This window comes from Trachemys scripta, chromosome 1 (genome assembly GCF_013100865.1).
Source record: "Trachemys scripta elegans isolate TJP31775 chromosome 1, CAS_Tse_1.0, whole genome shotgun sequence".
NCBI classification, from domain to species: Eukaryota; Metazoa; Chordata; order Testudines; family Emydidae; genus Trachemys; species Trachemys scripta.
Window position 1 is genome coordinate 238,043,592 of NC_048298.1, and position 27,070 is coordinate 238,070,661.

Sequence of the window (27,070 nt, forward strand, 5' to 3'; positions counted from 1 at the left end):
AGGGGGAGGTCATACAACCACTACAATGAATTTGAAGTACTTATAAGTTATGAGACTACTTAGGCCATAGGTGTTTTATGTCCTGCAAGAACATTCCCTGTGTGGGCTTAGATTCAGTGTGTAGGTCTTGGAATTATTTACTTCAACATTGTACAGACATAAAAGCATCTTCATAAATAAGATGAAATCACCTTAGGAACCACTTTAGGAAAAGGATAGATAAAAAGACAGAAAATATCCTAATGCCACTAAAAGAACATGAGTACTTGTGGCACCTTAGAGACTAACAAATTTATTTGAGCATAAGCTTTCGTGGGCTACAGCCCACTTCATCAGATGCATAGAATGGAACATATAGTAAGAAGATATAGCTATACATATCTATATATATATCTATATATGTATGTATATCTATATCTTCTTACTATATGTTCCATTCTATGCATCTGATGAAGTGGGCTGTAGCCCACGAAAGCTTATGCTCAAATAAATTTGTTAGTCTCTAAGGTGCCACAAGTACTCATGTTCTTTTAGTGGCATTAGGATATTTTCTGTCTTTTTATCTATCCTTTTCCTAAAGTGGTTCCTAAGGTGATTTCATCTTATTTATGAAGATGCTTTTATGTCTGTACAATGTTGAAGTAAATAATTCCAAGACCTACACACTGAATCTAAGCCCACACAGGGAATGTTCTTGCAGGACATAAAACACCTATGGCCTAAGTAGTCTCATAACTTATAAGTACTTCAAATTCATTGTAGTGGTTGTATGACCTCCCCCTGCAGCTTTTGGCAACTTTGTATTCCGTTAAGAGGTAATGTTTTTTTTAAGTAGCCAAATATGTTTGAAGAAATAGGCCTAACTCAAGATCTCCCTAACTTCATAAGCAGGTAGTGTATGCATGGTATGTGTATTATTGAAGGTATGGGTAGCAGCTGTTATCACTGAAGTTGAGCTCCAAATTCCATTCCTATCCCCTTGTTTCAGTTGCTCATAACTTTATCCAATAAATTCCTTTTTGATGTGAAGTTTTTTCCATGCTTGGATTCTCAGCCCAAAGGAGAAAAATCAGGTCAGACAATTTTGAGTTATTCAAGTACAAAAAGACTTTTTTCCAAATTTTCTGATTAAAAGTTTTTGCATACTGAAAACTTCTTTAAATATCTGAAACTACAAAATGCAAAGTTCTCTTGTCTTGTAGGTTTCACTGAGACTTCAAAAAAGCTGTTATTTCAGTGGTTTTAAAGTTACGAGCATGTAAATTGACCAATCTTGCTTATTTGCAGTGGAGTTTTTCTTTGAGTTTTGCAGTGCATTAAGGAAAAATGCTAATGATGCTCAGTAGTCCTTTAGTTTACTGGCACAGTTAAACTGGAAGCTAGGTCCATCGAGTTTAGAAGCTCTGATGAGGCTGATAGAATGTAAAATTCCCAAATAATTCCATATCTCACTTCTACCTTTTTTTTTTAAATAAGGTGTGTGTGTGGGGGGGGGAAGAATAGAGATTAAATGCAAAAAAAGAAAAAGGAAAAAAAAAAGCATTAATGCAACATTAAGTTTGAAAAATCGGACACTTGAGGAAAGTCCTAAGATTTGTGTTTCTCCCCCATGAATTTGATTTTTTTGCTATTCCTATGTTCTCTCTTAATGTAATTTTTAATGTAATTATTACTATACAGTATAAAATGTATAGGATATGCAATGTGGCCAAGTTAACACTGCAGGAACAAACTTAATTTTTGGAATTTTATGACTTTTGGAGATCTTGATTTTTGCAGTGCTGGGACTGAGGAATCTTAGAAATGTAGGGCTGGAAGGGATCTTGAGAAGTCATCAAGTCCAGCCCCTTGCGCTGTGGCAGGGCCAACTAAACCTAGATCATCCCTGACAGTTGCTTATCCTTACGGTTGTTAAAAACTTGCAGTGATGAAGATTATACAACCTTATCTGGAACTCTATTCCAGAGTTTAACTACCCTTTTTTATATTTAGAAAATTTAGCATATTTTATATTTTTCCTAATATCTAACCTAAATCTCCCTTGAAGACTGTGACCAGGTCTCAGTCTTCTTTTCTCAAGACTAAAAATGCCCAGTTTTTTTAACCTTTCTTGATAGGTCAGGGTTTCTAAAACTTTTATCATTTTGATAAATGGACTCTTCCTAATTTGTCCACATCTTTCCTAATGGGTGGTGCCCAGAACTGGACACGGTACTGCAGTGACGAGTGGAGTGGGACAGTTGCCTCTTGTGTCTTACATACAACACCCCTGATAATCATTAATGCTAACTTTACTACCCGTTATGAATTTTTCTCTTTGCTATCTGTCTCAGAAATCTCTACATTAAGGAGAATTTAGAAATATGAATGTGTAGTTCCACCTTCTGCATGAGAAGTATGCTTATTGTACATTATTATATCAAGCATGTCCTATATTTTTGTTGCCTATTGTGCAAGAGATTGCTTGCACATACACACAGAGAATTCTCAAAGTATAATATTAATGTTAGAATAACATTTAGCATTCCCCAAAACTTTTTCACCATATTAAACTTAAATACAATCTTGAAATAATCAAATTCACTTTAACAATAAACATACTCATAATTGAGACGTTCTATTTAAATATAGATGCTATAACAAATCAAATAAAGCCACAGAGAACTTTTGTCTCTTGCGTCCTTTTAACTTCCTTTGCAATACTCTCCTCCCACCCCTTCCTCGTAACAGGTGTATTTAATCTAATATTTTAAAACTTTTCTCTCAGAAAAGTAGTGCTTTCCTGTAATGTGCATTTCAATGTAAAATGTCATATGGTGGTGTTGGAAGGTTGATTTCTGTATGTTGGAAAGGGTAACATTTCATAACTATGAGCTAAGTGACCATTGCCAAAACTAGTCAACTCATAATGAATCATAGAAACCATAATATTATTCACATTAGTTCCTTCCTATTTCCTTCTCTATTCATTCAATATTAAGTACACACGAGTAGTGGAATAAAATAGTTGTGTATAATATCCCCTTGTACTAATGTCATTTTTGTTCTGACTATGTTATGTGTTAACTCTTTCCAAATAAATGTCTGTCTTGGTGTGTTTTAAATACAGTCATAATTTTTCTTACAATAAGTTAATGTATTGCATGATCGTGGACAATCATGTCCATAAAATGAGGAGAGGAGTGCCAGATCATCACACGGCAAAGGTTGGAAATGCGCTATCAGAGTTTATGCTTTTTCTTTAAAACTTTTGTTATATTAAATGTTACCTTAATCTTTAAAGAACATAAGATATTCAATACGTTAGGTTGCAAACAAAATGCCTTGGGAAAAGAAGGCACCTTACCTAGCAAAACTTTTTGTTTGTTTGTTTTCCTAAAGCCAGTCAGAGTTATAGGCTGAACCAGCTCAGTCTTAACTTAGTCCCCTCTTATGAATGTATGACAATAGTTTTTTATGACAAACTCCCCTCCCCCCCACCTCCTCGCACAGGTCCCTTTACTCATTCATTGTGCATTTCAGATAGAAAATGAAGCAGGATTCTTTAGTGTATGGGCCTTCGGTCCGCAGCACCTCAGCCTTAGTGATTGTTGTAGCATGATGTGTAGCAAATGAGAGGAGTCTGCAGGAAGAGGGAGAATAGCTTTGTGATCAGAGCACTGCACTGAGTGTAGGAAATATGGGCTCTGCCACAGATTTTTCTATCTGGAAATATAGTAGTTCCAGGTTTGAAAATGGGGGATAACAACAGTAAGGATAGAAAAAATTCTGAACCAGCTGTTTCATTCGCTGAGCACCATTCTTCTGTGGCACTGAACAAGGCAGGAATCCCGCGGAAATCAGTGCATGATGATATAATATGACTATTATGCATACAGTCAAGAGGACAGAGATGAAGGTGATCAGGCACCTTTACCTTTGTCAATTCCTGACTTTTTAGTGCTTCTCTTCACAACTTTAATGCAGTTGTTTGTATATTAGTATACACACACGTATATGTAAATACAGCCTGCTTTAACAATGTACCAAATACATCCACAACTTCCCTTTCAAACTTATGAATTGTCTTCAGTCCAAACAGTTGCTTTTGAACTGTGACATGACAGAGCTATAATAACCAAATCTGAAATGTTAAAGTTATGTTCCTCTGCTGTAACTTGGTGGAGATGAGGACATTCTCTTTATACCTTATCAGTACTTTCTCTAAAAGCTTCATTTCTGTATACCCATATATCTTACACTGAATGTGTGTGTGTAATTTGCTAGAGGCTTTTACTTCATTCTCCTGTTTGTACAGAAACATACACATCCTCATCTGCAAGGGTCACTAATAGTGGAGTCTAGGCGTCATGGGCAGTTGGGAATGAATATAGGTCTTCAAGAAAGCATCCTTTCCCCCCCCCCCCCAACCTCTAAATCCTCCACTCTTCCATATGCATGCCCTGCATTACAGATTGCTTCTGCTGGAGGGGGTGGACTAAATTCTGAGTTTTTTAATGCTGGTCTTGGATAATTAATGTTGCTATAGATTTAAAAACTGGCCAGTAAATTTGTATAGTGAGATGTATGGGTAAAATCAAAACTGAGAGCTGAATCAAGAGAGCTTTTAACTCTGAGAATTTACTGTGTATAAAGCACTGTAATATGTGATTTTTGTCTTGTTTTTTGCAGATTTAGAAATGGCAATTGCATATTGGAATTTAGTCTTATCGGGAAGGTTTAAATTTTTAGATCTTTGGAATAAATTTTTGTTGGTAAGTATATTTTTCTGTTCCTGTATGTGTTAATGCACGAAACTAAGGCGAATTCCACAGCTTGTAAGATTGTGTTCCCACTGCGCGCGCACACCAAAAAAAAAAAAAGATGAGTACAGTGAAAGACAGCAGTTTCTTTTTCAGCATCTTTGCTTTACGAGAACTGATATGGAACATTAATGGGCGCTAAATGAATCCTCTCTATAATTTCTCTCACTGGGGAAAGGGAAATGATACCTAGAGGCAGTTTCATAAGGTATGCTTGTCTAGCAGCACCTCCACTCACCCCCCCCCCCCCCCACTAGCTAGCATGATGCTGCAAACACACTCTCTGTTTCCACTTACCAGGGTTTTCTATCTCCCAGAAGTTCATGTGGCTCAGAGCTCCTCTTCATAACAACTTCTGAGCTCCCTTTACATCTCTTTGCTCTGGGATAGAGTGTTAACTCCCAGAGTGTTTCTTATGACTCCCTCTCACAGTCTCAGCCTCTCTGGGCTACCTTTCCCTCTTCTATGCTCTGGGATAGAGATCTGCCCCTTCTTCCCTGGAGTCCTTCCAGAACTTACTTCAGGGTCTTACAAAGGAGACCAACTTGCTTCCTGTAGTTCTTCCTTCACACTGAGTTCTCTCTGCCCTTTTATGAGGCCCTGATATTTATCAGTCTGTCAAATGACTCCAATTAGTTAAGCCACCTTACGCTGGGAGGCAGCTAATTATGGCAAAAGGGTGCGGGGAGCTGATTGAACAGGTCTGGCTAGACCCAGGCCTCTTGGCCCTTAAAGAGCAGGCCTCCCTAGTCTAGGAACCATTTGACCCTGTACTCTCTCTTTGTGAAGGCTGAAGATACAATCTGACTTCCTAAATTGTAGATTGAGGCCACATCCTGTCTATCCTCAGGCACATAGGCTTATCACAAGTGTGTTTTGTACCAAGCTAAAATGATCCATCTTTGTGATATTTATGCATACAATATCCTATTTTTAAATTTCAGTATTGTGGCTGACTTGAGAGGTTGGGAGTCATTATTTTAAAGTAAAAAATGGAGTGAATTTTTTCTGTTTGAGTGATTAGGTTGGCTCCTTTTGTAGAGAGCAATCATTAACAAAATGTGACAGTTACGGTATTTAAAAATATCAGTCTAGTATCAGTACACTTCTGTAGGTGGTGGAATAAAAGTCGTACAAATTAGGCTTTAGAAACAAAGCCCAAAATATTGTCATTAAGCATCTGACTTATCAGCTACTTTACTTCATTTACATGAAATTTCCATATACTTAGCATGGAAAATGTTTATCTTGAAAACATACGATTCTTGCAAACTTGACATCATCAAATTAGGCCTGAATAAAGACTAGGAGTGGCTGGGTCACTACAAAAAATAATTTTCCCTCTGTTGATCCTCGAACCTTCCTGTCAACTGTTGGGAATGGGCCACATCAACCCTAATTGAATTGGCCTCATTAGCACGGACCCCCCCACTTGGTAAGGCAACTCTCATCTTTTCATGTGCTGTATATTTATACCTGCCTACTGTATTTCTCTCCATGCATCTGATGAAGTGGGTTGTAGCTCACGAAAGCTTATGCCCAAATAAATTTGTTAGTCTCTAAGGTGCCACAAGGACTCCTCCTTGTTTTTTCTTTGAGTAATTGTCCCTATGGGTGCTCCACTATAGGTGTGTCTGCATCCCTCCGCTGCTGATCGGAGAACTTTTGGCATGTCCTGCCCGTGCATGCGTTGTGGCTAGTGGGGAACAGTGCTAGCCATGCGCAGGCAATCCGTCCTCAGTTCCTTCTCAACTGCCCCTGGCTAGAGACAGAGCTAGAGCTGTCCTTTTGCAGATCGTTAATTCTCTTAGAATTGTTAATTTTAGCTTCTTTTGAAGCCCCTTTTATCTTTCTTTGCATCATTTACATTTTATTTTGGCTGTTGCCTTTAAAAAAAAGAAAGGGACTTTGTCAACCCCTGTAAGTACAATATTTATATTCCCGTTGATTTATTTTATAATTATATGGTAAAAATGAGAATATAAGCAATTTGTCAGTAACAGTGTGCTGTGATACTTTTGTATTTTTATGTCTGATTTTGTAAGCAAGTAGTTTTTAAGTGCGGTGGAACTTGGGGGTACACAAGACAAATCAGACTCCTGAAAGGGGGACAGTACTCTGGAAAGGTCGAGAGCCACTGCACTAGAGAATACTCTCCTCCAGAGCCTGGAATGGAACCCAAGATTCTTGAGTCTCACCATTTCTCTGCTGTCAGCAAATAGCTGAGGAACCCACATAGCAACATGTCCCATCCCCCTCTAGTGCTGGACCACAGAGAGGATGACAACTTGTGTCACAGCCGTGGTCAAGCTCTCCCTGCTGGACACTCACCAGGCTGCTATATTTTAACTCACACACTGGGCCTGTGTGCTGTTAAGCTCCTCTTGATCACTGGGAAGGCTTCAGAACTGACTCTGGCCGCTCTGGCACATTTTCTGGGCACAGACTATCTGTTTAATTCCATTCCTTGAAGTGGAACCCTGCAGCCCAGCTGCCGTAGGCCTCCAGGACTAGTACTGAGCCCATAAATCATCCTGGGAGCTTACGTGCATCCTTTCCCAGAGCTTTCTCTGTGGGCACTCTGGTTTACAGTTTTAAACCTTCAGGAGACATGATAGTTGTATCCAACAGACACAGATTTTGCAGAAAGATTTCTAAAAACAATCACTTTATTTTAGACAACATGAGAGAGAGACACATGCAAAATTTAACCCCTGTATGTTGTTCCATGCCTCAGTTTCCTCACTGTTCTTGAACTTTCCTTGGGATTTGGGTCAGTGTCCATTCAGGGTTCCAGGTCCCCTTTGCTGGACTGTGCTTGTCCAGCCTATGGCTTCTCCAAATCATGGAGTCCCTCTCTGATCTCCTCAATCCGCTTTCTTCAGCTTTGGTTGGTCCCCAAGTCAACAGGTCTCCTCATACTTCCAAAGCCTGTCCTTTTCTGTTCCTCCCTGTCCAAGTCCCTCTCCACTTTTAAAGGGCTGTTATGAGATCTCGGCCTCTTTGTTCCCCTCTGGGGAAATTTCACTGCTCCTCTCTTCCGTCCGTGAAGACAAGTTGAATCTAACTGGATCTCCTAGACATCAGCCATCCCATTGTTCTAAGGTCTTCTCATTTGAATGGGAGCCATTCAGATTAATGGCCCATTAATATATGACCCAGCTCTAATAGTTGATGGCAGATTCATGTACACTGAGGTATTCATTGAGACAATTTTATAAAATTAATCAGAATTCATAAGTTGTACATAGACCAGATCCTGAAACTGGCTCACTCTGCTACTATCTGTTAGTTCAAGTGAGTGAGGTCTGTGCTGTGAATCTAACGATTCCAACCCTACGGGACTGCAAATGGGGAGTAGGGATCTGGACTTTGGCTGGGTGCTTGTCTGAGTGCTTGACCATAACAGTCACTGTTCTTAAAATAATAATAATAATTAGTAAATTGATGTGAGTAGATCAGGAGAAATAAATCAATAGTATTAAATGTGCTCTATACAGTTACCTTTTTTAGAAATATTTTTATTTTGTAGTTTTCTTAGAAAGCTTTCAATGTTAGTAAAGAGGATTCTACAGGATGGTATTAGTATATAACACTGTAAGAATTCTTTTTAGTAAAATATGAATTTAAAGCAACTGCAGCATTTGAAAACAACCTGTATCTTAAACAATATAATTTGTTTCTATATTACATAGGAACACCATAAAAGATCAATCCCAAAAGATACTTGGAATCTTCTGTTAGACTTTGGAAATATGATTGCAGATGATATGTCAAACTATGATGAAGAAGGTAATTAATATGAATTTTAATATTTTTAAAAATTGGATTTAGCAAAATTGAAATAATGCTGTGAATAAACTCCAAAACACAACTTATACCCAGTGTTTTAAAATGTATACTTTTGGGAGCAGAGCTACAAATATACTAGATCATATTTGTTGCCGAGAATGTTGCCTGTAAGTAGGCGGAACAGGATTTTGTTTTAACATGCAGATGAAAGTAAGCAGTCCTTAACTGCACTGGTACAGTACATGCTAGCTAACATGTTATGTTACAGGAGCCACAATAATACTGTGTATTCTCGTACAAAAATCCTTATTAGCTTTAAATGAAGGCTATTAAACTTAGAAAACTATCTACACAAAATAGCTTTTTAATAGTGTATAGAAGTCTGGAAGTGAAAATTAAGTTTATGAAAATATTTGTTCATAATCGATGTAAATATCTAATAATAAAAACTAAACCTTATCTCTTCTAGTAAAAAATATTAAGGACAAATATCTGCATTTTTGTGTTCTCAGTAACATATATTATACTGTGGCCCCAAATCTACAAACACGTACACATGTTGAGTATCTTCATGTATGTGAATAGTTCCCATTATATGAATGTTTCTAATAAGAATACCATAATCTTGCTTTCACCTCAAGTTTATTATAAACATCTCATAATATGAATTATGATACAACATTCAAATAGTTTTCGCTCAGAGTATAGCTCAGAGAGAACATGCTTTAATGTTTTCTTTTATTAGTTAGGCATGTTTTCTTTGTGAAAGATTGCCCATGCCATCACCTTGTTCTATCCAGTCCAATGACTAAGATATAGATCATGCTGTGAAGTTGGTATCCCTTGTGTTTAAAGACTAAATAGATTTATTTTAGGTTTTACGACTTTTTACATTGTTTGACTTCTCTTTAGGAGCATGGCCTGTTCTCATAGATGATTTTGTGGAATATGCACGACCAGTAGTCACAGGAGTAAAGCGTAAAACCTCCTAACCACAGACACTTCCAAATGGACTAAGTTTGCAGTCTGAACTCTATCAGGTAATGAAGACCTTTTCGTCAATAACTGTGCACACCGTCACTGGTTTCAGTGGTCGTGGCAAGATGCCACTGACAAAACTTGAAATTGCTCCTTTCCGCCTAAAGAAAATGATGGCTGACTAATGGACACAGCAAGAAGAAACTCAAGATAGCCCAGATTGTTCATAGGATATTGGCTTCAATTATTGTGCTGGTTGTATCATATAGGATGTAGATTTTGCATGATTTTATACTTCGGGGAAGTTTAACTAGAGGCCATTTTAAAGTTTTGACAGCACGGCATGCCATTCAGTTCATGATCCAAGATGAACACCAGCAGTTACATAATTAAAACTGTATTATATTGTACTTATATTAAAAGCAGTATTTGTGGTATATAAATTAAATCCCTAAATAAAACTTATGTAGTATGTTGTATTTTTATACAAGTCAGCTCTGTGTAAGTATCTGCCCTAATATAAACTTGTAACAAAAAACTTACTGACACTTTTTTTCTTGGTGCCAGGAGTCTAGATTTATATTTTTAAGCTCTCAAAAATGTACAGACCATGTCTGTTTTTTTCCCCTTGTAAGATTAACTTCTTCATCACAGTGTTCATCTGATGTGTGTGTGGTTATGTTAGCTATCAGTAGCATTGCTGCACAAGGACTGCTCTACATTGTTTTGACTCCAAGACTGGTTTGAATAGGATTATTTACAGTGTTGATTAGTCATTTTTACTTTTTTTAAATAGACCCTTAAACAACCAAAGACACATTTTTATAATTAATTGATAGGTAAACATAATTCAATTTTTCTTCAACTTTACATTTTCCATTTACTTCTTTGTAAATAATGAATTTGTGAGATTTGAGGATTTTAGTAGCCTTCAATTTACCGTAAAATAGCTAGGTTCCATTTAAATGAAGTATTCTGTGCATGCAGTTCCTGATATGATCTCAACCCCAAAAAGGAAGGGGGAAAATAAAGAAACATTGTCTATACTGTGGTTATATCTCTTAACTCCCCTTCTTGAAAACCTTTGGCAGGGGGTTGATTTTTTTCTCTGCGTTATGAAGCCTCTTGCTTCTTGTTGTTCTAAATATTTTATAAAACAGGTAATAGTTCTTCTTTGAATAGGGTCCCTATGGGTGCTCCACTTCAGGTGCAAATGCACCTTAAATCCTTGATTGGAGATTTTCCCTTAGCTGTGTTCATTTGGCACACACAAGTATCCTATCCATCTTTAACCTCACACCAAGGCTATATAGAGTTGTGCAGGCGAACGACCCTCAGCTGGTTTTCAGTTCCACCTGGGCCTGAGATAGACCACTACTGTGTCTGCCTGAAGCATGCCTCAGCTAACTTCTTGTTTATAGTTTAGTGTTAGCATTAAATAGTTGTTAGTAGATAAGTAGCATGAGGATTAACTTTGTGCCTCTCCCTCCCTCTGGGAAGCCTTTCTCTCCTGGCGTACCTAGCTCTACAGGATTCAAACATCTCCCAGTCAGCTGCAGCCACTCTTAAGTCCACCGCTTGGGAGAGTCGCATGTCTCCCAGAAGTGTGACTTCTGCCTGGCCCTTAAATCCAGGGCAAGGAAGAACCAGTTGAGGCTGGTGCTGATGGAGCACTCCCTTTGACCTGCTTTAGAGAGTCATGTCAGGATATCCCTGCTTTGGAAATCTATCTCCGGACAGATCCAGTGCCCCTTGGACCTCGGCAGAGATCTCCCCTAGAAAGGCCAAGCACTGGCTCCCATCATAAGGAGACTGCTCTCAAAAGATCTTGGTCCCCCAGTAAGTCCATGGTATCAGAAGCCTCAGCCTCTCGGCTCCATACCTCAGAGGTGAAAGACTCCTTCAGTACCAGTGAGTCCAAAGAGTCCCAGAGTTCTAAGGAGAAACACAGCTCTGACAGAGCCCTGGTACTGACTACATGGGACAAGGAGGACAAGGATAAGCGCTTCTCCAGCCCATTACCATTGAGCATGGCTTTCTCGTTGGCACCTCCCCAGTTGGGACCCTCAGTATCACACAACCGAAGTTTGTAACACCACCAGTCCCTACTTTGGTCTGCTTTGATTGCCAAGCACACTGCCATGGCGGTACCGATCACTTGATACCACAGGAATTTAGATACTCAAAGGACTTATCAATGGCTGAAGGACCAGAATCTCCACTGCTCATGGGTACTAAATGCTTCTTGGTATCAAGATCCCAGTCTCTGGACTACCATCGCTCTCTGGTACTGCTGGATTCTCCACCCTTTTCCACTTGTGCGCCCCCACTGGAGGATACTCAAGGAGGAGGAAGACTTTCTTCAGTCTCATCCAGGGTTCTATTGCACATCCGTATAGAAATCAGTTCTTTGACTCCCATAGGGAAGATCCTCATGCTTGACACCAAGGATTGTGGGACCAATCCTGGATGGCACTTTCTCTCCCATTTGGTTCCCCCCTATGGCCATACTGGGATCCCTGGGATGAGTACTGATAGCAACTTGCCAGATAACCATCTCTGACACATTGGAATGTTAGAGATGTTCAATCCTCTACTCCCCAACCAGGTCCCCAACACAAAGAAACGGTTGAAGAACAGGAGGCTAGGGCAGATGAAGAAGCCAACCCTCACGCCTATCTCTTTATCATCTTCAGATGTGATAGTCATACCTCCACCACCATCCATGGTTGATAATTTCCTGCCATTTCAGGACCTTATAAAATGAGTAGCCAGTACTCTTCAAATACCACTCAAAGAGGTCAAGGATTTTCAACATAAATTGCTTGACATTTTGCAATCTGCAACACTCACTAGAGTTGCACTACCCATTAATGAGGTATTCCTGGACCCAGCAAAGACAATTTGGCAAATATCTGCTAACATTCCACCAAATTGCAAACGAGTGGTTATCAGGATTTTGAATTTTTATTCTCCCATCCTCCACCTAATTCTCTGGTGGTGGATGTGGTGAATGAGTTGGGTAAGCAACACTACTTAGTCTACCCCATATGACAAGGGCAAAAGCTTTTAGACCTCTTTGGATGGAAGTCCTATTCTTCCTCAACTCTGCAGTTTCAGATCGCAAACTATCAGGTGGTCATGGACAAATAATTTCACAAACCGTAATAAATTTACAGTCTTTTTATTGATTTTCTACAGGAAGAGAGGGAACAATTTCATGCCATCATTGCAGAGGGTCAATTATTAGCTAGAACTTCTCCTCAAGCATTCTTGGATGCCACATACACCAATGCCAGCTCCATCTCTGTGGTGGTAGTTATGCGCAGGGCATCATGACTCCAACTCTCAGAGTTTCTGAGAGAGGTTCAGAACACTGTTGAATACCTCCCCTTTGATGGTTGAAAGCTGTTTGCAGAAACCACAGACGAGTCTCTTCACACATTGAAAGACTCTATGGCTGTTTTAAGATCTCTGGATGAATATATATAGATATATATCTATTCTGATGAAAGAAGATTTAGTAGGTCACAAACAGCCCAGAGATCTTTCCCATCTTAGTTGGATTTCACAGATCCACAAAACCCCCCCAGGAAGAGACATAAGTTCCAGAGAAAAAAGGCGGCTACTCCTTCTTCCAAAAGTTCCAAGTCATCATTGAAACAACAATTTTGACAAGTCGGCCAAGGGTTTGAATCCTTCCACACTTCTGATTCAGCACCTTGCAACACTTTGCCCATCTTCCCCCTTGTTGAAGACTGCTTTTCCCTTTCTAGCATGCTTGGAGGTGGATCACTACAGACAAATGGATCATAAAGGTCATAACACCAGACTACACTGTCCATTTTTTATCCATCCCTCCCTCTCACAAGCCCTTACTGAGGCAAGAAATAGATTGTCTCCTTCAATTAGGAGCAATAGAGCCAGTCCCAGCTCCTCATAGGAGTAGGGGGTTCTATTTGAGATATTTCCGTGTGCTAAAGAAGGATAGAGGGTGGAGACCAATTTTTGGATCTAAGACTACTAAACAAATTTGTAAAGTCTCATAAGTTCAGGATGGTGACTCTGGCAGTAATAATCCCTATATCAGAGGCAGGCAATAGGTGTCTTTTTGGTCCAGGGCTGAAAATCAACTTCCATATAGTGATATACCCATTTAACAGAAAATATCTACGTTTTACTATAGGCCAGGAACATTTTCAATACAGAATATTTCCCTCCGGCCTTTCCTTGATCCGAAGGGTGTTCTCAAAGGTCCTCATGGTAGTGGCTGTTTATCTTCGTCAAGAAACTATTTTAGTCCTCCCATACCTCAACGACTGGCTGCTCAAGAGTCAGGCTTACAAAGTAGTACTGTCACTTGCTCGGACGTCATTTTCTCTTTTCCAGGAATTAGGTCTTCAGCTCAACGTAAGAAAATCCACTCGGATCCCTGTACAGAGAATACAGTTCATACAGTGTATTTGAATTCAATGGCAGCCATGGCATACCTTCCCATGGAAAGATTCTTAACTTATTACATCTAATCAGGACCATTGAAGGGAGACTTTAATCCTCAGAAAGAAACTTTCTACAGCTTCTGGGTTATATGGCAGCTTGTGCTTTCATGACCAATCATGCAAGAGTACGACACTGCTGCTTCCGGGGCTGGCTCAGAACAATCTATTCACCATCCAGAGACAGTTTGGACAAGCAGGTCACGGTCCCTCTTCATGTAAAGAACTCCCTAAACTTCTGAAAATATCAACTCAACGTCGATATAGGCACTCCTGTTGTTCACCCAACTCCAACAATAATTGTGACAACAGATCAAAATTTCAGCCGTTTACCTCCCTGGAGTTCAGAACACCACAGCCGATGACCTCAGCAAGGGCGGCAACAAATTCCTCAGAACCACTCTGCATCTGATCTTGTTGCAAAAACAATAAGTTCGGATGGCGTAAGCCCCAAAGGGACAGACGGCCCCATGGGCAGTCCTCCTCCTATACCCCAGTAGAGATTTCAAAAGGTCTCTTACCTCTTCACTAGAGCCTTGGGGTTCAAAGGGGAACGGTCCGTAGTAGTTGTCGCTGTCTCAGCCGGGCATTGCCATCCGAGTCACGGCACCAAAATTGTGGAAGAAAACAATGTCCTCACTCTGAGTTTGAAGCAACAAGTCAGAGGCAGTTTTATTACGAGCAATTGCAATTGCACGGAGAGTACACACAGGCAGGGATTCCCCTCCCTAGGCAGGCCTCCATTAGATAAACAACTAGGGCAAGCATTTATACCTTTTGTTACAGACCATAATGATCAACAACCGCATCTTGTTTATACATATTCCTTCTGATATCTTACTTTTCTCAGCAATTCCTGCTATAGTCTGTATTCCATTCTTATTTAACACAAGGTTGAAAAACAGTATCTCTTACAGTTTTTTGTTCCACTCGCTTTCCACTTACCCAGGCTCTGCCTGAAATCTCACGTTATTAGAGCTAGTGTTAGCCTGACTCTTACTTTATTCCTAGAAGTCAAGATATCTGCATTCAAATTCCCTTTTTTCTTTTCTCTACTTCCACAACCGTATATTCTAGAATTGGGAACTACCAGGTGTGGACCTCTTGGCTGCCACCAGGAACAAGAAATATTTTAGTCTGTTTTTCTCAAGAGGGGGTCTAAGCTACCAGTCTCTGTAAGACACCTTTCTCCTATTTTGCACGAAGGGTCTATTCTATGCATTTCCTTCAACACTGCAAATACAGAGACTAATGAACAGGATCAGACATGACCAGGTCCACGTTATCCTTATAGTACCAACGAGGCCGAGACAAACTTGGTAACCTTACCTGCGTCAGCTGTGCATCCACACAGCAACCAAACTTCTTATCATTCCTCATCTCCTCTCCCCAGACAAGGGTCATTTACTTCATCCCAACCTAAGGATCCTCCAAACATGGTTCCGTAATCGTTCATATGATTAGAATCTACGTGTTTTGTGGAACTACAATAAATGTTACTGAATAGTAGAAGAAAGGAGTCAACCCAAATTATTAACCTGCAGAAGTGGAATAGTCAACCATTGGTGTCGGTGCCACTGACTCGTGTCTGAATCCTTGTTGCTTTCAGCTATTCTGGACTACCTGTTGGACTTAAAGAAATCAAACTTATCAGTTAGCTCCATTTAAGGTTCATTTGGCTGCAATATCAGCTTTTCATCCTCCAGTAGAAGGATTTTCTGTATTTGCTTACCCTGTGTCTTTAGATTTATTAAGGTTTTGGGGAAATTCTTTCCCAAGTTAGGGACCCCACTCCAACTGGGAACTTCAACTTTGTACTTAAATGTCTTTCAAGCCCTCCATTCGAACCAAGGACAACCTGCTCTTTGCTTCACTTATCCATGGAGGACTGCCTGTTTAGTAGCTATCATGTTGGCCCGAATGGTCAGAGAAATTGGGGCCTTGATGGCAGACCCTCCCTCACGCTTTATGGAGTTATTCAAGGACAATGTCTCTTTACACCACACCCTAAATTCTTACCTAAGGTACTATCAGATTTTCATCTTAACCAGTCCAGTTATCTTCTGGCTTTTTCTAAAACCATATAAGTCACAACAGAAGACTTCTTTTCATACCTTAGTGATTAGGAGGCCAATGCCCTTCTATCTAGATAGGACCAATCAATTTCAGAAGTCACCTAGACAGTTTGTTTCCATTGCAGACAAATCCAAGGGGTCCATGACTTCTGCCAAGAGATTGTCGAGGTGGATCTCTGGGTGTATTATCGCTTGTTATGGTGCAGCTGGTGCTCAAACCCTCCCTCCCCAAAGGTGACAGCACATTCTACCAGATCCCAACGTCCAGGGCATTACTCAAAAACATTCCAGTGTCTTCAGTACATACATTTAATACATACAACGCTAAGCCTTGTTCCATGCCTCCAGTTCAGATGCAGCACTTGGTAATGCAGTCCTGTCTTCAGTTCTGGACTCAATTATGAAGCTCCCTGCTCCAGGTGACTCCCAAGTAGTATCTCCACAGGAAGTGCAGTACCCATAGGGACACTACTCGAAGAAGAAGTTACTCATCCTGTGCAGTAACTGTGGTTCTTTGAGATGTGTGTTGCTGTGTGTGCTCCACTACCTGCCCTCCTTCCCCTCTGCTTTGGACTGTTCTCTGTGGAACATTTGGATGGAGAAGGAACTGAGGGAGGTTCATTCACACAGCCTTACATCGCCTCAGTGCGAGGTGCAAGGATACACAAGACACATTCATAGGCCAAACAGAGACCCTGCTAATGGAAAATGTCTGATCCAGGGCTCGAGAGGAGCATGAGCACCTGAAATGGAGCACCCATCGGGATGCATGTCTCAAAGAACCATAGTTACTCCACAGGGTGACTAACCTCTTCTTATGGTGTAAGTGCATGCAATACCATTGACTTCAGTGGAGTTGTATCTGTTTATACCAAGTCTCAGTTTCGTCAATCATCTCTGTTTTCCCATGATCTGTACCTTTCCGCAGGTGACTGCTGTGGGTTAGCACAAGGGATTAATCTTATCTTTCTCTAGTGTCTTCCCTATCCATAAGCACAAAAAGTGCATATGAGAGAGAGGTTTCATTGGAAAGATTCAACATATTATGTTAACATACAGGGCTCTTGTAAACACTACCTCATCCTGCTGAGTATGTCGTCATCAATGTAAAAGTTTTTGTTAAAGCAAAGAGCTGTTAATTACTTACAACTATGATTGATCTTTCCTTTAGTCAGAGCTGCATTGGCACAAGACCTTTAAAGGCATTAGCTAATCTTCTGAGCTAAGTAATTTATTGATTGATTAATATTTAAATCATATTATATATCAATAATGTAAACATTTCATAGCCTGTTGTACCATTTTGCTTCATCAGTCATGAAGATCAGCAAGACTCATCATATTTAAAAAAAAAAAACTCAACATTTTGACTTTTTAATAAGTACTTGACTTCTAATATGTGAAGACAACCTCCAATAATAAAGCATCTCTCCATAAATATCATGTTGACAAGGGAAATATTACCTCCATTCTTTCTTCCACTTGTATGAATTTAAATTGTGTATGCTGTTAAAAAGTGGGGATGGGAATCCGTATTTGTCTGAATCCTGAAATTTTCTGTAACGAGTTCCATAGCAGACATGTTCTAAATAAACCATTGGCAATTTTTTTTTTATTATTCTTAGTCTAGTTTTACCTGTATTGAGCATTTGTAAACACATCTTGCTTGACAGTTTATCCACTAGATGTCAGTATCTCAGCCTTAGAAAACTTTCTCCTATCTGTATGGACAATTAGTATATAATATTTATAGTAACTAAGAAATAACACTATTTTACTTTAACTAACCTCTGAAGCCTCTGCTTAGAAATACATTTGTATGCATAATTTAAATTATTCTACAGAAATCAAATGCAGCTAAAGCAAGAAAAACAAAAAGGATTACACTGTTTTTACAAAACCAAATAGGTGAATAGTCTGTAGCCATTAGATATGAAATGTTTAACACTTTCCGATATCCTCAACTATATTTATCCAACCAAATGCAATAGCATAGTCCTTTATCAGACAACTGTGACCTGAAATATAGTTATGTACATTAAAACTAAGCATGAATTGCTTAATCTATAGTTCTATTATAGGCAACTGGGTAGCTTCCATTACAGCAGAGCTTGTGAAACATTTGGTCATGCTGAACACTTGCTAGAATCAATCTAATTGACACCCCTTCACCTTTTTTTAAATTCATGTACTGTATAAAATTCATTTTTACTAAGGGAAAACATTTTTAAAATATTGAGGTTATCATTCAGCTGAGTCTTGCGTCCAGGTTGGGCTTGTCTGCTTTTACCCTTCTGACTCTGAGAGGAAGGAGGTGCTCAGTGCTCCAGAGGATCTTCAGTTTTCCTGGACACACGCACCTTTATCCACTCACTTTTAAGCCTTACTTCTATTAGGACTCTTTCTGGAAAACAGATTCCATGTAAGGAAGACTGGACAAGAGTCCCACAGTGCAGTTTGTGAAATTAGCTGGCCAGTAGGGTGCAATTCATTATTGCTTAGGTGGAGTACCCCACTTCCGTGTTGCTACTGGTCTTCTGCACTTTTGAGGTTGTGTCTGGAATTTAACCTAGATCCTCTTACGTAATAGCACAGAACAATACCCCTTAGCTGTTAAGCCAGACACACATTGAATATAAATTTCTTGCTTTCACATAATTACTTTACTTTACTGATTGCTTTTGTCCTTTGTTCAAACTTATTCAAAGGGGACTGGCTATGACTTGGCATTTAGGTAAACCAGTATATTGATAACATCTAGGCTGACCTGTTTATAATAGAAAAATTATACAGAAATCTGTCATTAGTTTGTTCACTGTGTACAGTATTAGTGCCTAGACACACTGTATATTTTTTTTAAAGTTGGTGCCAATTTGTTTGGTTTAACTTGTTAGAATATCTTAAATGAATCATGGAGTTTGTACTGGATAGTTCTAAATCAATGTGATTTATCATGTGTCGTGTTAAGGAGAACAAGCCTGCAGGCATTCACTCATGCGATGCACCTCATGAGAGTCTTGCTGCTAAGTAAGCTGTACATCTGTAAATTTTGTGGTAACAGAAAAAGAATAAATAGACTTTCAATATAATGCATCAAAAACACTAACAAATTGTTTGGCGTATGGTTTTCGTCTCTTTTCTGGTTTGGAAATCTTGTGTTTTTACAGTTCAGATTATTTGTTAGATCCTTGTATTCTTATTCAGTCATTCAGCAGATTACAAAGATATATAACAAAAATGATTTTTTTAGTATTTAAGCTTAAAAGAAAATTCTGTCCATTTTGCTTAGCTGGGCAGTCTCAGATTTCAAAAAGTTTTAGAAATCCTTCTTGCAATGTTTAACTGCAGTGATGGAATCATTAAGGTACAATGTAGTTGACCAAACATCTGTCTCAGTTCCAGGCTGTGAACTCCGAAATAAACTTCCTAGCATCAACTCGTTCTGCCTCAATTCTCTACCTGCTCACAGATCTTGATTTCCAACGGCACTCTTTACAGCACACCACCTATACTCCTTAGGGAGCAGTTCTAGGCCCCTATCTCTTTGTATTGATCTCACATACATCTAGCCTTAAATCATGAGAACATGTTATACTACAATTTTTAATAATTGCTATGAGAGTGCACTAATGGGGGGTAGCAGACACTTTGCTTTTTTAAAGAAGTCATGTAACTTATGACAATGGGAATATGGAGCTTGATGATTTTAATAAGTGAACCAGGTTGTTGTTTTTTTTGTCACTGAAGCAGTCTTGGAGCAAGGTAAAAAATTTAATCCAGTGCCAGTAGCATCAAGGTTAGGGTGAACACTCTATTAAAGCTGGTGCTAAGGCAGCACTCGAATACTAGGGAGATGGGTCTGGTCTAGAAACCTGACTAGAGTAATGCAGTAGTATGTGCTGCCCCTTTGCCACAGGAGCCATTCTTGGTCATAATGAAATGAGGAGGGCGTGAGGAGAAAACCAAGATGCTCATTTTTTTTTAAATAGGAAGACTATTGAAGGAGTGAGAACAGTGGATGTCTCAGGAACAGTAGAAGAGCCTCCTGAGAGGAGGGGAATAAGACACTCATGTGTGGACCCCTTCCCCAGCTGCTACTTGCACCTTCTCTGTAAATATGTAAGAATGATTCCGTACTCCATCCATGCTTCCACTTGTTTCACCTCTAGCACCGTGGTGGGAAAAGACTCTCCCTTAAAAGTGACCTGCACAAAGTTTTTAAAATCAGATAAGTATATACTGGGTGTGGGAGGGAGTCACAACACAGAGTCTGCTCACCAGCCCCCTCTTACAATTCACTGCCCCCATCTTATGTTGTTCTCCCTTTGCAGTTTACTATCTCCCCTTCCCCTTCATCTCACATTGTTCCCATTTGCAGTTTGCTGCCTCCCTTCCCCCCCTCACTCTTGCACGGTTTCCCCCTTGTGGTTTGCCCTTCTCCTCCCCCCCCCACATGGTTTTCCCCTTTGCAGTTTGCTGCTCCTTCCCTGACTTGTATGATTCTTCCCCCCCACACCCCCGCAGTACTCTATCTCCCTGTTTTGTAGACCCTCCTTCCCTTGCTTTTCATTCCTTCCCCCCCCCATTTGGGTGCTCCCCCTTGTGATTCCCTCTCCCCTGTGATTTGTTGCCTGCCTCGGAGTCCTGTTGCTGCTGCATCTGGCCCACCCCCCACTTGCTGTTTGCCTGCCTCGCCCAACCCTACTTGTCCTGTGCATCCACATGTACCCATATGTGTATTCTCCCCCACACTTTGATTCTCACTCAGTGCATTCCCCCCATTTATATACACCCCCAAACTCCCGTGCAGCTGAAGAAGCCAATTTTCCTTGCCATGCACACTGCTGCATTCATTTGCATGATTAACCCCTCCATTTTGTGTTTGTGTCCTCCCACTCCCATGTGGCTTAGTGGGGAGGAGTGGTTAGTGGCCTTCCCCCTCATCTCTTTCCTTTATTATTTACATCCTCTTCCCCCCTGCTCCCTCCCCCAAGCTCTTCCTATCACTTGCCCTCAATGGCAGATGCTCCAGAGGCTTCATCTCTGGGGGGAAGACTGAGGGAGGGGGATTCCCAGCCACTGTCATTGCCCACCTCAACTTTCTCCCCATTCACTCCTACGGCTACCCCAATCACCTCTGCTGGCACCATCATCGCCCCCAGCAGGGTGGCAGCAGAAGGCACAGGCAGGGACTTCACTGCCAAAATCACTAAACATCATAAGAAGTGTTCCTTCTCAGGAGGAAGCTGCGTTGAAAGGAACATGTCTGAACATGCAGGATCTTCAGGTTGGTAAACTTTTTTTATTTCATACTTCTTTCTTAAGGCCTGCCTGTCTTTCTTCTGGTCTATTCTTGAATTCTCATGTTTGAGCAAAAAATATAGTTGTTACTCTATGGTACTATCATTTTAGATGCAGTTGTGATAAAAAAATAAATAGCTGAAATAGGCAGATCTTCCTTTTCCAATTTCACCTTTAAAGTAGTACTGAATGTCAGTGAATGCAATGAGTTATACTAAAGGAGCAGTATGGTAATAATAATTAAATAACTGCATTGACTTATTTTGTTTAGGAGAATCCATCCTCAACATACAGGATTCTGAAGACTATCCACCTTCAAGATCACCATCATTTTCTATAGTTTCAGAGTAATATGCCAATGATAGTGTTTCAGTCACATCATGTATGTCACATAGCCACAGTATATCACCTGTAGCAAAAAGAAAAAAAAAATCTCCATCATCCAGAAACAACCATAGTTAAGTATCAGAGGGGTAGCCGTGTTAGTCTGAATCTGTAAAAAGCAACAGAGGGTCCTGTGGCACCTTTAAGACTAACAGAAGTATTGGAGCATAAGCTTTCGTGGGTGAATGCCCACTTCGTCAGACGCAAGATGAAGTGGGCATTCACCCACGAAAGCTTATGCTCTAACCATAGTTAAGTTTGTGATAAGAACCACAGAATTACAAAAGAGGTAATTGATGAAAAAATTGCCCAGTTTGTTTTTGCAACAAACTCTCCCTTCAGTATGATTGGGAACCCACACTTCATTAACATGGTTCAGTCATTAAGACCAGGATACAGTCCACCCAACAGAGCAGATATCGCAAACAAATTGCTGGATAAAGTGTATGAAAAGAAATTGAGCAGTGTGCAAAAGGTGCAGAGGGTAAAATTGTTAACCTAGTCTTGATGGGTGGAGCAATGTCCACAATGATCCTGTTGTATGTGCTTGTATGACAACAGAAGAAGGAAACAATGGATACATCAGGAAATGCACACACAGCAGAATACTTACAAGAAGTAGCAGTAAAAGCTATAACAAACTGAAAAAAAATTCAAATGTCTAGTAATGCAGCTTGGTCACAGACAATGCTGCAAATGTATCCAAGATGGGAAGAAATTATTGAGAAGAGAGTGAAGAGAGTCCCAAGCTAATAACATACGGGTGCAGTGCTCATTTGAAGCACTCCTTGCCAAAGACTTCAGTGTTCCAGAAATAAAGGCTAATGTTGTTGAAATTGCAAAATACTTCCACTTTTTTCAGAGCAGCTGCTGCGAAGTGATTGTTATGGGAGAAACCAAGCTCACTCTCCCACAAGACGTGCGATGGAACTCAGTAGTGGACTGTTTTGAGCATTGTATCAAGAACTGGCTTAATCCGATGACAGTTTGTGAACAAAACTGTGAAAAAAATAGATGGGACAGTCACAGCCAAGGTTCTCAACATTGGGCTTAAGAGAAATGTTGAACACATGCTGAGTACAGCCTATTTCTGTAGCCTTGAACAAAAGGCAGGGAAATAGCTGTGTTATTGCTGACGCTGTTGAAATTTGGAAGGAACTGAGTGAGATTTTAAAAAGAGAAATATGCAATGACAGAGTTAAATTACAAGCATTAAAAAAACAAATGGGACAAGCACTATCTCCAGGTCATTTTCTTGCAAATATTCTCAATACTCGGTACCAGGGTCAAACCTTAACTGCTGAAGAAGAGGAGTTGACTATGACATGGACATCCAGCAGTCATCCCTCCATAATGCCAACTATAATAAACTTCAGAACTAAGGGTAAACCATTCAAGAAATATATGTTTGCCGATGATGATTTAAAGAAAGTCACACCAGTGAACTGGTGAAAGTCACTTAAGCACTTGGATTCAGAGACTGTTGAAGTGATAATCTCACTTTTAACAGCAGTAGCTTCTTCTGCCAGTGTCGAAATAATATTTTCTTCCTTTGGACTAATTCATTCCAAATTGAGAAATAGTTTGGGACCTGAAAAAGCAGGAAAGCTTGTTTTTCTTTTCCAGATTATGAACAAACAGAAAAATGAAGGTGAAGACGACTGATTAGCTGCAGAAGCCAATATTTTAAGTTTCTCATGTTGACGTGGCTGATATAGTCGATTTAATTTGTTTTTTTTTTGTTTTTAAATATTTCATTTAACTATTTTAGTTAAAAACAATTTTAACAAAAACAAACCTGATTTTAAAAAACTTCAATGTTTAACTAAATTAGAAAATTCGTATGCTTGTTTTGTTAAAATATTATGTTTGCTGTTGAAGAAAAATATCCAGAACACATAATGTTGTTGTTTTAGTTAAATAAAACAATTTAAATGTCTGTCTGGTGATGTTCTCCTAATGTAGCGTGGCAAGAAAATTCTCCAAATATTAATGATTCACCTGTTGAATTGGAGATAGTTCACTTCCCAATGACTTCATAAATATCTGCTTCAATTACCTTTGGTAAATGAAATAACCAACCAACCATTTATTCATTTTCTGATATAGCTGTAAAACTAATCTGAAATTTTTCAAAATAAATCACTTTAAAAATGTATAGTGTGTACCTTCTAAAGATGAAACCTACATCTATCTCTGAGTTGTGAGGAACACGTATTAAGGTTATAATAACCCAAAAAAACTTTTTTGTGTAAAACTTCATGATTAAATCGAGTCTTCCTGATTAGTGATTTAAATCAAATCCATCCTGGGAGGCTTGGTGCTTCCTCTCCCAGGCTCTGCGGCACCTCCAGAAGGACTGTCGCCTGGCCTGGGAAGGAGCGGTGCAAGGCACTCCCTGTGTCCTAGAAGAGCGACGGCCCCACCAATACCAGTGACTCTGCCCACCTGGTCCCTGCTCCTCCCCAGCTAACAACCCCGCTCGGATTCTGGGGACGGTGCCACCGCCAGCCTTAAGTCCCCCGCCATGGACCCCACCCTTGAGGCAATGTTAGGGAGCATGGGAGTGGGTCCATCCAAGGTGGAGACTGCCCCTCACCCAGTTGTCCCATCCGTGCTTCCTCTAATCCCCATCCTATCAACCCTGCCCACTGAGCCTACCCCCGCTGGCCCACCCTCAGACAACACCGATGAGGACTGGGTACTTGTAATTGGGGAGGGGGGCGGTAAGCACAACAAATGTAAGCTGTGGGCCCAGCACCTCATTTGTGACCTGAAAGAGGGGGAAGATGCCTCCCATATAGCATCGGGGGGGTACTGCTGGGCCACCTTCTGCACCCCACTAAGAAGGTCCAGTGGGTGGAGCTGACCGGGGATGCTCTGGCAGTGGAGGGGGGGCAACTCTGCTCTTGTTGCGCCTCTCCTGGAGGAGGCCTGGGAGGGTGGCCCTCCACTCAGTGCGGAGGCAGTGCTTACCTTGGTGGCTGATGGGGAGGATGCCTCCTTGGCGGTGTGGGGGAGGGCCTTGAGGCCATCTTCAAGGAGATTTGAGGCCATGGGTCTGCCCTCTCTAGCCCCAGGGGAAGACAACTTTCTGCCAGCAGGCCTTGGTCTAGGTGCCAAGCCCCTTGCAGTGCCCCCTCCTCCTCCTGCCCTCCCCTATCTTACAGCACAGGAGGATGCCCCCTGCCCTTTCCACCTGCCTGACTGTAGATGGCACCAAGCTCAAGGCTGCCAAGCCCATTGTGGCAAAAGCTGGTGCCGAACAGCCAGGTTTTGAGCCTCCTGGATGCCCCCTCCTGACGCTGGGTGGTCACTTCCAGAGCAGCTTGAAGGGGCCCCAAACCAGCAAGCCTAACACCTAATACAGCGGCCACAAGTGCTGAATCTATCGTGGCACCTCAGCCCACTGTCATTGTCCCTTTAACCTCTGAAACTGGTATGGTGCTGCCAACCCCCCAGTGGCATGGCTGTCAGGGTCCCCAATCCTGCTCCCATTCCTGACCCTCCCCCATTGCTGCCATTTCTGAGGTTGTCACCCTCCCTTGAGGGTTGACCCTCAATAGATGGTATTTGTGTTCCCTCCACCCACTCTACTAGGAGCTGCTGTGCTCCTTCTGCTGCTCAGTCTTGTCAGGGAACAAGATGGGCCCTGTCATCTGTGTGGTGCTGTGCTGGGGATCAGCCACTAGTAAGGGAGGGGTGACTGTGCCAGAAGGCCACAGGGACATTGACAGAGGCCAGCTGGATGACAAGCAGGCATCCATGGGCTTCATTGAGTCTGTGGACTTCCTGACTCCCGTCATGCTGTGGGCTGGGACTCAGTGCTGTGTTTTTTCATTGCAGTGTAGACAGAGTGGATAGGGATAGTTGTGCTCAGGTGCACGGTATTGGGTACAAAGGCTGGAGTCTCCCTCCCCACATCATGCCACAGAAGGGCTGGTCGTATATGTAGGCACAGAGTGAACCAAACATTGAGTACAAAAGTGTTTATCAAAATATAAGTTTATCCATCAAGTTGGTCATTTTCTGGATAAACAATTTTCCTAGGCCCCCATGATCATCACTTAATATTCATTCCAAAACATATGATGCTAATCTCCTGTCACAGCTAAAATGGAGCCTGTGGACATGCTGGTATGAAAAGTACATTCCTTCCTAGAGAGGAGAATACTAGTAGGTGTGGTATAAATTATTATTTTACTTGATTTTATCCAAGGACACAATGAATTAGTTAATCATTCCTACTGTAAAGGGGAAGAGCAAAAAGTATGTGTGTGTGTGTGGTGGGTTTTTTTAATGGATCAGCCAGCTTAATTTGGAGCCAGTGTTTTCTGGGTTACCTGTCTAAATTCAGTAACAAACCCATCTGTGCCTCCAGATAATAAAACATTGCCATTGGATATAGTTAGAAATGTGAAAGCTACTGAATTTTACTGGGCTCTTTCTACATAATTTGAAGCTTGAATCTATTGCATTTGCAGAGGGGCTCTGTACATCCTTTTGTAACAGCAGACTGTGCTTCTGTTTCTTAATCAGTTCCACAAAGAGAAACTAATTTTAAAATATTACAGAACCAAAGAAAAACATGTTCATTTACAAGCCATTAAAAAAATTAACACTCCTACCAGAGATTTATTTATCTGGGTGTAGAGTTACTTAAACTGGATAGTCAAAGTATTTCTGGGCTTGCTTTATGCTGCATTGCAGGAATGATTTTGATCTTTGCATTTCACTACTTGTATGTTGTACACACATGTTTTTACAATTAACTAACTCCCTGTAAAATATACTTGGATTAAGAAATATTTTCTCTTCATTGGATTTGGGACAAGAGGTGGCACCTGCAAAGCCAGAAAAGGCAAGCCTTGCCTTATACAGAGAGATCTGTGCAGTGACACAATGGCTAATATAAAGTGTCAGTTGAGCTCAGCTGAAGGCAAAGGAACAAAGAAAGATCAAGACTCGGTAGCTGCTTTAGACAAAAGGAAAGTGAGAAGAGTCAAAGTCCCTTGTGATGGAGAAATTTAAGGCTGCTGTCTTGCTGGCAGGGGTAGGGGATGCTCTTGGTTATCGAAATTTCACCCGAGAAAACAGTGCTTTAGGTGCAAAGATCCAAGAGGAACTAAAGGAAATTGGAGGACTTGAGAACCTGGTGCTGTCTGGAGACAAATGGCCAGTGAGTGACAATACCCTCATGCACATGGCTACAGCAGAGGCTGTCATCACAGGTAAGTAACAT

At 40.7% G+C, this 27,070-nt stretch overlaps 2 protein-coding genes across 4 annotated transcripts in view; both read left to right on the forward strand.

The window, feature by feature from the left end:
- DCUN1D2 (defective in cullin neddylation 1 domain containing 2) overlaps positions 1-21,520 on the forward strand; it is a 66,667-nt gene extending 45,147 nt beyond the window's left edge. For 2 of the 3 annotated variants that reach the window (XM_034758120.1, XM_034758122.1), the window contains exons 5-7: positions 4,672-4,754; positions 8,498-8,594; positions 9,507-17,758. In XM_034758120.1, the coding sequence (XP_034614011.1) occupies positions 4,672-4,754; positions 8,498-8,594; positions 9,507-9,586 (260 nt within the window). In that variant the 3' untranslated portion in view covers positions 9,587-17,758. Of the gene's footprint in view, positions 1-4,671; positions 4,755-8,497; positions 8,595-9,506; positions 17,759-20,132 lie in introns of those variants that run through there. The other variant, XM_034758121.1, reaches the window with a different exon arrangement.
- Positions 21,521-26,746: 5,226 nt separating this feature from the next.
- Positions 26,747-27,070, forward strand: part of ADPRHL1 (ADP-ribosylhydrolase like 1) — a 29,393-nt gene continuing 29,069 nt past the window's right edge. Inside the window, exon 1 of the mRNA XM_034758125.1 lies at positions 26,747-27,059. Coding sequence (XP_034614016.1) covers positions 26,846-27,059 — 214 coding nt within the window. The 5' untranslated portion in view covers positions 26,747-26,845. The remainder of the gene's footprint in view (positions 27,060-27,070) is intronic.